Source organism: Puma concolor, chromosome C1 (genome assembly GCF_028749965.1).
Source record: "Puma concolor isolate L17-30 chromosome C1, mPumCon1.1.hap2, whole genome shotgun sequence".
Lineage (NCBI taxonomy): Eukaryota > Metazoa > Chordata > Mammalia > Carnivora > Felidae > Puma > Puma concolor.
The window spans coordinates 204,805,764-204,817,814 of NC_141674.1; the positions used below are offsets into that span (position 1 = coordinate 204,805,764).

A 12,051-nucleotide genomic window follows, 5' to 3' on the forward strand; every position below is an offset into this window, starting at 1 on the left:
AACAGCAGGGTCCAGCCCTGTCTGACATGGAAGGGTATGCAACTAGACCACACCGTGCAGGCAGGTGTGGGTGGGGAAGGCTGCATTCCAGCTGTGGTCCCACCTCCACTTTCTCCACTTCAGGAATGGTCATTGGAGGGAAGACAAGACAGCATTCCACCAGCACCAAGGAGCTGTGCTCTTTTTCACTGCACCCTTGTTCTGGTCCACCCCTACTCTTCCACTTCAGAGGCTCTGGCCGTGTCCAGACCCCACCCGCCCTACCTCAAGATAAATCACAGAAAGAGTTTGCACAAAAGTCCACTTTAATGATCCAGATTTGGGTCATCCTAGAACTGCCCCTCTGGAGGGCAGAAGGCACTGGGGCAGAGAGGCTTCATATGAGGTCTCAATCAGCAACAAGGTTGTGGCCCACAGTGGGGGGTGGCTCAAAGAAGTCCTAAAACAAGAAGAAACAAAGGATTGGAATCAGTATGTGGGAAGGTGGCCTCTTCCTCACCTACTCTCCCTCACAAAATGCTTCAATAACAGCCTGATTTGAGTAAGCTACAATGACTCAGCCCACCCATTGTCTGTCCTTCTGGCTCCCACAGAGTTATCCAGCTCTCCCATGCTTTTCCCTGGGGCTCTGGGCTGGGGAAGAATGGCAGCACCTTGTTTGCATTTACAGAAACACCATGGCAACCATCCTTTGCAAGTGGATCTGTCACCTAGCTCTGGATGCCTTGACCCAGCAACCAATCCAGACTTAGGAAGACCAGCTGCTATCTGATGGAGTGGGGACTGGTTTCCTAGGAGAGCATGTAGGGCTGGAAGCTCCCTGTGGTGCAGGCTTCTTGCAGGCTCTCAGTTTCTATGCTTGCTCTTCTCACAGCCTATACCCCAACATCACAAGAGTGGCCTTTTGAAATCATGTATCACATTATGATTGTTTAGGGCTTCCTTAAAACTTCCCAGTTAACTTGCCACTACATTTAAAATAAAATCCATGAGTCCCTATATGGCCAGTCCTGGGCCTACTTCTCCAACCTAATCTTCTGCCACTGACTTTTCCACCTGTTCCTTTAACCTGAATGGTATACTTGCTTCAGGACATTTGTCACTGCTCTCTGCCTGGGATGACCATCCTTTATACCTTCCTCTGGCTGCCACCTTCTTGTAATTTAGGTCTTAGTCCAAAAAAAAAAAAAAAAAGACTTTTGTTAATGTGGAGGAGTTGGACGTTGGGAACAGCCCAATTCTCACTGCAGTCCCTGAGAGGAAGGGCAGGGGATGTGCCCCTGTGAAATGTCTGGGAATCAGGAGCCCTGGGTCCAGTCTTGGCTTTGCCATGAACCTACTATGTAGCTGTGAGTAAATCCTTTGACCAGCCTGGGCCCCAATGTCTTATCTATAAAGATAGATGGGAGTGCTAGATGGGTGTTTTTAATCTGGATTCTGAAGAGTTTAAGCATCTCAAAGAGATAACCCAGAGCCTTGCCCAGGTGACTTGCCCAGGCCACAGGGTAGAGCAAGGAGGGGAAGGAGTGCTGAATGTGAAGGCCTCTGGACTACCTCTCCCATTTATCCAAAGGAGTTTTGCTATCCCTTGCTGTATGCAAAGGAGTATATGGAGAAAAAAAAAGGACTTTTTAATTGTTTTTTAATTTGGCAATTTTAGGGGTGCCTGGCTGGCTTAGTCAATAGAGCATGCGACTCTTGATCTCAGGTTCATGAATTTGAGCTCTGCATTGGGCATAGAACTCACTATAAATAAATAGATAGATAGATAGACAGACAGATAAACTTGGCAATAAACTTTGCAATTTTCAATGCTTATTTTATTTTGTTTTTTAATGTTTATTTATTTTTGAGAGATGAGAAAGAGAGAGAAAGAGTGAGAGCACAGTGAGGGAGGGGCAGAGAGAGACACAGAGAGACAGAGGATTGATCTGAAGCAGGCTCTGTTGTGACAGCAGTGAGCCCTACATGGGGCTTGAACTTAATGAACTACGAGATCATGACCTGAGTCAAATTCAGGCCCTTAACTGACTGAGACACCCAGGTGCCCCTCAATGCCTATTTTAGACTCAATGCTTATGTACAACCTATAGATAATTTCTTCTTTAGAGGCTTCCACATCTGCCCTCCCAACCTCTCATACTGATACCCCCAGGTGTTTCTGTGAGAGAGAAGGAGGGTGGGGGTACCTTTCGATTGGGAAAGGAAAGACCTTCAGCTTATCTGTTCACACCGCAATATTCATTCCCTTCATAGCTGCCTCCCTCATTTCAACAGGTTCTTGGTGATTCCAAACTCCTGAGAAAAAGTCAACCCCTTACCTTGACAGGGTTGGTCACCTCTCGTTTCAGGGTCTTCAGATCCACTTTGGAGGTAAAACATTGATCCCTGTTCACTTTGGCCATTGGGCTCTGGGAGGGGGGAAGCCAGAAATCAAGAAGAAGGCAGAAAAGGATGACAGGGCTCCAGAAGGGAAAGGGTAGGATCCAAAGTCAGGGATTTAAAATGCTTGAGAAGACACATAAGTCTTACCTTGGGGAATAGGAGTCAAAGTTTCTCCTCTTGCTTGCCCCTAGAAGAGACAGGGATGACAGATGGGAGGTAGGCCTGCTAACATGCATCTCTCCCTTTGCAGATATCACTAATGGCTAACGGAGCTGTTTTTTGTGGAGCCTAGACAAAACATCCAGATCATTCTCATAGTCCTGCCAGCAGCTCTTACCTGCAGTTTTAATATCTGTTCTCTCCCTGCTGTCTGTCTGCTAGATGTGTGGATCAACAATAGGCCTTTCATACCTTATCCCAGTGGTTTTGGTGGGAAAGGTTGCCTATCCATGCCTCAGACATGGATCTTGGGGGTAGAATCTGCTGATGTGCCCCATCCTCTGGGTCATCACACCCTGGGTGATGTCATCCTTCCAGAAAAAACCTGCAGGGTGAAAGGATGTGATGAATTGACACCTGGGACACTGACAGCTCGGAGCCTGAAGCCTGCTTTGGATTCTGTGTCTCCCTCTGTCTCTGCCCCTCCCCTGCTTGTGCTATGTCTCTCTCTCAAAAATAAATAAACATTAAATTTAGGGGGAAAAAAAGTTGCTTAGCATAGTGCCTGGTGTGCAATAAATTTTCAACTAGGATTATATTCTGTTTGCTGGTTCATTTGATGCTATTGTGAGGATTAAAAGAGATTAGGGATGTAAAGAGTGCTTAGAAAACTCTTAGGAAGCGATTCCCAAACTTTAGTGTGCATCGGAACTTCCTTGTTAAAACACAAATTACTGTTTCCCACCCCCAGAGTTCGTGATTCAGTAGATCTGGGGTGAAGCTCAAGAATTAGCATTTCTAACAAGTTCTTTGGTGGTGCTGATGCTCCTGGTCCTGGGATGCACTTTGAGAACCGCTGCTCTAAGGCATTACACACATATTAGACATCAGCAGTAGTACCAATCATATGAATTCAAGGTAGATTTCCTATCTGACCCTCCCCCATTCATTAAATTCTGCTCTAAGGAAGCATCAGCCATCTGTCTCCAAGGGACTTTCCACTCCCTTTCATTCCTCCTCTCTACTAGTCATCCATTTGCTCTGCTTCCTACTCAGAGGCTGAGGGTGCGTGTGTGTTCTGGCTGAGAACTTAAGGATTCCTGGCTATGGAAAAACTCAGACAGCACTATGGGTTGGAGCTCATCAGAAGGAGTTGGATGCTGGCTTGTTCTAGAAGCCTCTGCTGGGTTCTTCCAGGGTGATCAAGGGCAAACAGTCCACCTATCCAACTCCACCCCCATTGCAGTCATACTCCCCTCTCCATGAGGTGAGCATGACAGGAAAGTTTCAAGTAGAGAAATCTGAGAAAGAAAGCCCATCCACAGATCAAACAGCCTCTCACTCACCCACCCCAATTTTCTGATCAGGCTGCAGCCTCTCTTCCCAGTCCGTACTCACTTAGGGGCACAATCTGCTAGAGTACAACTTGCAAGTGCTGGAAGACTGTAGAGACAAATCCTTGGAGGGGCCAGAGCTGCCCCACTCCCACTTGGCCCTGACCATCTAAGGGCAGAATGGTGGAATCAGCAAGAGAGCTTGGCCAGAAGCTTTTTTTTTTTTAATTTTTTTTTCAACGTTTATTTATTTTTGCGACAGAGAGAGACAGAGCATGAACAGGGGAGGGGCAGAGAGAGAGGGAGACACAGAATCGGAAACAGGCTCCAGGCTCTGAGCCATCAGCCCAGAGCCTGACGCGGGGCTCGAACTCACGGACCGCGAGATCGTGACCTGGCTGAAGTCAGACGCTTAACCGACTGCGCCACCCAGGCGCCCCCAGAAGCTTTTTAAATCCCAGTTGAAGAAAAGCAGCTGTCTTTCACTATCACCCCTGGGTTCCCTGGTTTCTGTTCCTCTCACCGGACCCTTCTTCCTTACAAATCCTCCTTCTTTTCATTTTTCCCTCCCCGCCCATCACCACCTGCCCTCTTCTTCAGCACCTGCACCTCATTCTCCCTTGATGCCATTTTCCAGGTAAGAGCTTGCAGGCAAAGCAGTCTGTGGAGGATGAACTAAGAAGACACTCAGAAAGCTACACACCTGGAATGGATAATCAGGTGATAAGTGGGGCATAGGAAGCAGGTGAGCTGCATCTCAAAGAAGGCCTGAAATCCTGGAGGGGATTAGAACGGAGGCCTGGAATCCTTAAAGGAAGGAAGTATTGGTAAGTACAGGATTTGTGTGTCTGGATCCTTGTCCAGAAAACCAGTTTGTTTAACTGCATAGGAGAAGGACAGGGTGTGGGGGAGAACAATCCCTAATGCTATAACACTTTCATTATTCCGGGTAGATGGGGTAGAGTTGGCAGAGTCCATTTTTTTATATATATAATGGAATTACCATGAGTCATTATGGACAGGCATTAAAAAGGAATTGTCCTCTGGAATCAAATGGATCCCCATACCAATTCCCGGCCTTTAGGAAGGAGTAGAACCTCCAGCAGCCTACTGAGAAAGATAAGAACTTCTTCTGGAAGGGGAGATCATTGTCTGAGGCATTGATCCCAGGACTGATAGGAAAACTGGTGACCTGGACACCCTCTGCCAGAACCCACAAAGCACCTGGCGCTGTCCGTGGTGCTGAGGGGGTGGCCGAAACCTGGCTTGGAAGAGGCGTCTGAGCGGCAAAAAAGGCGAGGCATCCCTACAAGAACGTCCCCCCCCCCCCCGCCGCCCCCCGCCCCTCCACCACCACACACACACACTCCTCCAGTCAACCGCCACCAGGCCTCCTCCCACAGTTCTTCACGAGTCCTCCGCATTGGCCTGTAAATCCAAGAATCGTCAGACTAGGAGTTTGCGCCCTCTTCCCCACGCTCTTGGCACTGGAATCCTCGAGTCTGCGCAGTCAGTCTCTGGCTGCTCAGACGTGAGTCAGCGCTGGTCTCCCCCGAGGGCGCTGAGTGGAGGGAGAGGAAGAAGGATGGGCCTTTTCCCCTCCATTCTCTTTTACCCCAGCCTAGCCTTCTCCTTCTTATCAGAAATTAGATCGCAGACGCCAGGCTCTGAGGGCTTATGATGAATCCCTGGCTCGTTTCTCGGCTCAGCTTTCTCTCTGGAGTCAGGACGCCCGTACCCGTGGGTCCCTGCTCCTATTGTCCAGAGATCCTGCCTATCCCTCAGCTCCTGGCATCTCTCTTCCTTGGTCCCTCGGTGCGTCTTCTCCTGTACCGGCATAGGCGGGGCTTACTTCCCTCTGCCCACTTATTTTCCCGTTCTCCTTCGCAATCTTCCCTGACTTCGCTTCTCTTAGGTCCAGATCCCACATGCGGAGCCCCACCCCAAGGCTGCGTCTCTTTCTACGAGACGCTCCCACATTTGTCTCTTTTCACGTTCTCAGACACATACTTTTCCTCCTAAGTTCCTAACCTTGAGGCCCCCGACCCACTTCTCTCAGGATCGCTCTCTGGCCTGCCCTTCCCCACCCCCTCCCCCAGGTTTCCTCCTGACCGTGGCCACTAATGTCGCTGCAGCCCCCTGGGCGGCTGTTCAGCAGCACGAAGCAGAGGAGCAGCGGAAGCCCCCCAGAACCCCTAGGCCACAGTGGGTGCTGCATTCTCCCGGGATCAGCGCGTTCACTCCCCTCCTAAGTTGCAGAGAAAGTAGAGACAGCAGCAGGAGGGGCTAAACAGGACTGTAGCTTCCCACTCGCAGCGAGGGTTGGATCTGCACAACCCTCCCTTGGCAGCTTGGTCAATCGCGGGCGGGCCCTGTCCCCTGCGGACGCGTAGCCAACTCCTCCCCTTGTTTTTGTTGTTGTTGTTGTTGTTGTTGTTGTTGTTTTTTACCGCCCCAGAACCATCCTAACTCATCCCCAGGCGCCCGCTTTTTTACGTTAATCAGGTCCCAGGGACTAATGCTTCTACTCCTAGCCCCAAAGTTGTAGAAACAGATTGCAAGTTAAGATGTGGGTGGGAACTGTACCTGCCCCATAAGTTTGTTATGACGATTAAATATGAACATCCAGTGGACAGTAAACACTCGATGTAATTAGTCTATTTTTATTATCCTTGATGCTTACCCTACCCTCAGCTCCTAAAAATCCTCAACATACTTGCATTCAACCCGCAAAATATATTGCACATCCACCCACTTCTCTCCACATCCACGGTCATTGCCTTGGTTCAAACCTCCATATTCTTTGATAACTAACAAGCGAACTGAACTCTTGGCTTCCATTCTTTTTAAAAAAAAAAATTTTTTTTAATCTGTAAAGTGTTTTTATAATTTTTTTAATTTATTTTTTTAATGTTTATTTATTTTTGAGACAGAGAGAGACAGAGCATGAATGGGGGAGGGTCAGAGAGAGGGAGACACAGAATCCGAAACAGGCTCCAGGCTCTGAGCTGTCAGCACAGAGCCTGACGCGGGGCTCGAACTCACAGACTGTGAGATCATGACCTGAGCCGAAGTTGGCCGCTTAACCGACTGAGCCACCCAGGCGCCCCTAAAAATTTTTTTTTAAATGTTTATTTATTTTTGAAAGAGGGAGTATGAGCTGGAGAGGGGGAGGGGCAGAGAGAGAGGGAAACACGGAATCCAAAGCAGGCTGGAGGCACAGAGCCTGAGGCGAGGCTCAAACCGAGGAACCATGTGATCATGACCTGAGCAGAAGTTGGAAGTCTTACCCAGCTTCTTAGCCACCCAGGCGCCCCTCTTGCTTCCATTCTTGTAGTTATAGGCCAGTGTGTGAGCTTTCTAAACCCTAGACTGGCATTTCATATTTTTTCATTAGGCCCAACAAATTTATTATGAAAATTCTCAAATATTAAAAAAGAAGAATCTAGGGGTGCCTGAGTGGCTCAGTTGGTTAAGCGTCCGACTTTGGCTCAGGTCATGATCTCATGATCCACGGGTTCGAGCCCTGTGTCGGTGCTGACAGCTCAGAGCCTGGAGCCTGCTTTGGATTCTGTGCTCCCCCCTCTCTCTGCCCCTCCCCCACTCGCGCTGTCTCTCTCTATCTCTAAAAAATAAGTGTTAAAAAAATTTTTTTAAAGAATCTAATGAACTCATATATGTACCACCCAGACTTAAGAATTATTAAGATTTTGTCAGAATTGCTTCTTTTTCTTGATGAAGTATTTAAAAGTAACTTACAGGGGCACCTGGGTGATTCAGTCGGCTAAGCTTCAGACTCTTGATTTCAGCTCAGGTCATGATCTCAAGGTGCAAGGGATCCAGCCCAGCAACCAGCACGATGCTGATGGTGAGAAGCCAGCTTGGGATTCTCTCTCCCTGTCTCTTTCTGTCCCTCCCCGGCTTGTGCACGTGCTTACTCTCTCTCTCTCTCTCTCTCTCTCTCTCAAAATAAATAAATAAGCGTTAACAACCAACAAAACTAAAAGGCAACCAACGGAATGGGAAAAGATATTTGCAAATGACATATCGGACAAAGGGCTAGTATCCAAAATCTATAAAGAGCTCACCAAACTCCACACCCGAAAAGCAAATAACCCAGTGAAGAAATGGGCAGAAAACATGAATAGACACTTCTCTAAAGAAGACATCCGGATGGCCAACAGGCACATGAAAAGATGTTCAGCGTCGCTCCTTATCAGGGAAATACAAATCAAAACCACACTCAGGTATCACCTCACGCCAGTCAGAGTGGCCAAAATGAACAAATCAGGAGACTATAGATGCTGGAGAGGATGTGGAGAAACGGGAACCCTCTTGCACTGTTGGTGGGAATGCAAATTGGTGCAGCCGCTCTGGAAAGCAGTGTGGAAGTTCCTCAGAAAATTAAAAATAGACCTACCCTATGACCCAGCAATAGCACTGCTAGGAATTTATCCAAGGGACACAGGAGTACTGATGCATAGGGGCACTTGTACCCCAATGTTCATAGCAGCACTCTCAACAATAGCCAAATTATGGAAAGAGCCTAATGTCCATCAACTGATGAATGGATAAAGAAATTGTGGTTTATATACACAATGGAATACTACGTGGCAATGAGAAAAAATGAAATATGGCCTTTTGTAGCAACGTGGATGGAACTAGAGAGTGTGATGCTAAGTGAAATAAGCCATACAGAGAAAGACAGATACCATATGGTTTCACTCTTTTGTGGATCCTGAGAAACTTAACAGGAACCCATGGGGGAGGGGAAGGAAAAAAAAAAAAAAGAGGTTAGAGTGGGAGAGAGCCAAAGCATAAGAGACTGTTGAGAACTGAGAACAAACTAAGGGTTGATGGGGGGTGGGAGGGAGGAGAGGGTGGGTGATGGGTATTGAGGAGGGCACCTTTTGGGATGAGCACTGGGTGTTGTATGGAAACCAATGTGACAATAAATTTCATATATAAAAAAATAAATAAATAAATAAATAAATAAGCGTTAAAAAAGAAATAAATAAAAATAATTTGCAGACATCATGACATTTCACTCCTAAATAATTTAATAGGCATCTCTTAGAATTAACAATAGTTTCCTATATAACCACAATACCAGACATCTGTGGTAGGCTGAGTAATGGTCCCTAAATATGTCCATGTCAGAGTCCCTTGGAGCCTGTGAATGTTACTTTATATGGTAAAAGGGACTTTGCAGTGTGATTAACCTTAGAAGGTGATTAACCTCAGATGAGATTATCTTTGGATTTTCCAGGTGTGCCCTGTATAATTACAAGAGTCTTTGTAAGAGAGGAGAGTCAGTAGCGGGAGATGTGACATTGGAAGAGGTTTGGATAGATGTCAGGAAGAAGCCACAAGCCAAGGAATGCAAACAGCCTCTAGAAGCTGAAAAAGGCAGGAAAATGGATTCTTCCTTTAAGACTCCCGAAGGAACACAGCCCTGCTGACATCTTGATTTTAGACTTCTGACTTCCAGACAGTGCGTTTAACAAATTTGTGTAGTTTTAAGCCACTAAGTTTGAAGTGATTTGTTATAGCAGCAATTGGATAAGAACATAACAACTAAACATGTTTATAATTCCCTAATACTCACAGTTCTCTGGTACTTCTAGATACAACTCATTTATCAGATAAATGGTTTGTGAATATTTTCTCCAACTCTGAGCATTTCATTTTAATTTTCTTACTGTGTCTTTTGAAGAGCAAAATGTTTTCATTTTGAGGAAGTACAATTTATCAATTTTATCTTTTTATGGCAAATGCTTTCTGTTTCTTAAAAATGTTTCACAACCCAAACCTACCAAGATTTTTCTCCTGTTTTCTTCACAACATTTGGTTGTACTCCTTCATCGAGTCAGTCAGAAAGCATTTCCTCTTTTGCTATTCTGTGAAAAGCTTTGTACATGATTGATATTACTTCTTCAAGCATTTGGGCCCAGAGTTTCTTTGTGAGAAAGTTTTATTACAATTTAATTTCTTCAGCTATTCAAGATACCCTATTTCTTTTCATGTCTGTTTTGGAAACTTGAATTTTTCAAGAAATTTGTCCATGACATTTAAGTTATCACATATTATTTCCCTTTATTTTCTTTGGGTCTCATTTCCTTTATTTTTCGAACGTCCTGAGTTGATAGTTTATCATTGATTTACATGTTTTCTTTTTTTTTAATTTTTAAAAATGTTTTATTTATTTTTGAGACAGAGAGAGACAGAGCATGAGCAGGGGAGGGGCAGAGAGAGAGAGCGAGACACAGAATTTGAAGCAGGCTCCAGGCTCTCAGCTGTCAGCACAGTGCCCAACGGCAGGGCTCGAACTCATGAACCAGGAGATCAGGACCTGAGCCGAAGTCGCACGCTCAACCGACTGAGCGACCCAGGTGCCCCACATGTTTTCTTCTTCACAGTAAATGCATGTACAACTACACATTTCCCTCTAAGCATTACTTTTTTGTGTTTTAATTACCAAGTGGTTAATATTTTCTAATTTTTCTTGTAACTTCTTAGACCCATGGATCATTTGGAAGGATGTTGCAATTAGGGACTTTTTAGTTTTTTTTTTCTTTATTTATATTTTCTTTATTTTTTTATTAATTTTTTTAATGTTCACATATTTTTGAGGAAGAGAGAGAGAGAGAGAGAGACAGAATGTGAGCAGGGGAGGGGCAGAGAGAGGGAGACAGAGCTATCACAGCTGCGACAGCTCTGTGTTGTCAGCACAGAGTCTGATGCCGGGCTTGAACTCGCAAACCATGAGATCATGACCTGAGCCGAAGTCTGTCGTCCAACCGACTGAGCCACCCAGGCTCCCCTGTCATTATATTTAAAGTATATGTCTTATAAACAAGATATAGTTTGATTCTGTTTTGTTTTGTTGTGTTTGTAAATCCAGACTGGCAATCTCCACCTTTTGATTGGATTGTTTAATAGTTCCTTACATTTAATGTAATTATTGATATGTTTGGGATTAGTTCTGCTACCTTGTTATTTGTTTTTTTATTTGTCTTACCCATTTTCCATTGTTTCTCCTCTCCTTTCTTTTGGAATAATCAAGTAATTTTTAGTATTCAACTTCATTGACTTTTTAGCTATTCATCTTTATATTGTATTGTTTTTTAAAGTTTATTTATTTATTTTGAGAGAGAGAGAGAAAGAGAGTGAGCAGGGGAGGGGCAGAGAGAAAGGGAGAGAGAAACCCAAGCAGGCTCTGCACTGTCAGCACAGAGCCTGAAGTGTGGCTTGAACTCATGAACTATGAGAAGCCTAGTTAAGGCGGGAGCATTTTAGTTCTGTTCTTAATCCTAGGCTGTATCCCTCAGTGCTATGACATTGTGCTTACACCTAGAATTTGGTCCTTTTGGGATTTTACTGAAAACACCAAGGCGTTTACCAAGACCTTCTAATTTCATGGGTCCTGAACCCCATGTTTGGTCTCCTTAACACACTTTGGCAGCTTCCAAAATCCCTGTTCAGATATTTGACTTTTCCACTAGATTCCTTGAAATCTCTTCCTGAACATGTGCCATTTAAAAGGTAGTTAAGGGGGCGCCTGGGTGGCGCAGTCGGTTAAGCGTCCGACTTCAGCCAGGTCACGATCTCGCGGTCCGTGAGTTCGAGCCCCGCGTCGGGCTCTGGGCTGATGGCCCGGAGCCTGGAGCCTGCTTCCGATTCTGTGTCTCCCTCTCTCTCTGCTCCTCCCCCGTTCATGCTCTGTCTCTCTCTGTCCCAAAAATAAATAAACATTGAAAAAAAAAATTAAAAAAAAAAAAAGGTAGTTAAGTATTTGAAGGAAATTTGTATGTGGATTTTGGGGTTCACCTCTCTGTAGCTCACTCAGTTCCCAGATTTCTTCCTCGTTTCCAGCTGCTCTGCCATTTCTGTGTTCCAGCCTGTGTTTCCGAGGCCCGCCAGACTGCCACTTTCCTGCCCATGCTCTATTTCCCCATGTGCTGTAGGGAAACATGAAGTGTCCTTAGGAGGAAAGCCTGTTAAATGTGGGACTCACCTGTGGACTCTGTTTTTTTCGAGGATTATATTCCCTCTAGTTTTTCTTGCTTTTGGTTGGTCTCCATGCTTTCAAACACTTATTTTTATATTTTGTCTCGAGTACATATGTTCAATGTTAGAGACTAACACAAACTATTTTGTCATACCAGGAGCT

General features: G+C 45.5%; 1 protein-coding gene across 1 annotated transcript; it reads right to left on the reverse strand.

The window, feature by feature from the left end:
- Positions 1 to 287: 287 nt before the first annotated feature.
- RESP18 (regulated endocrine specific protein 18) lies at positions 288 to 6,126 on the reverse strand. The gene is given in 6 exon segments (XM_086715294.1): positions 288 to 439; positions 2,322 to 2,411; positions 2,533 to 2,572; positions 2,797 to 2,929; positions 3,943 to 4,047; positions 5,991 to 6,126. Coding segments are annotated over 6 exon segments (525 nt in total). The 5' UTR covers positions 6,097 to 6,126; the 3' UTR covers positions 288 to 388.
- Positions 6,127 to 12,051: the final 5,925 nt, after the last annotated feature.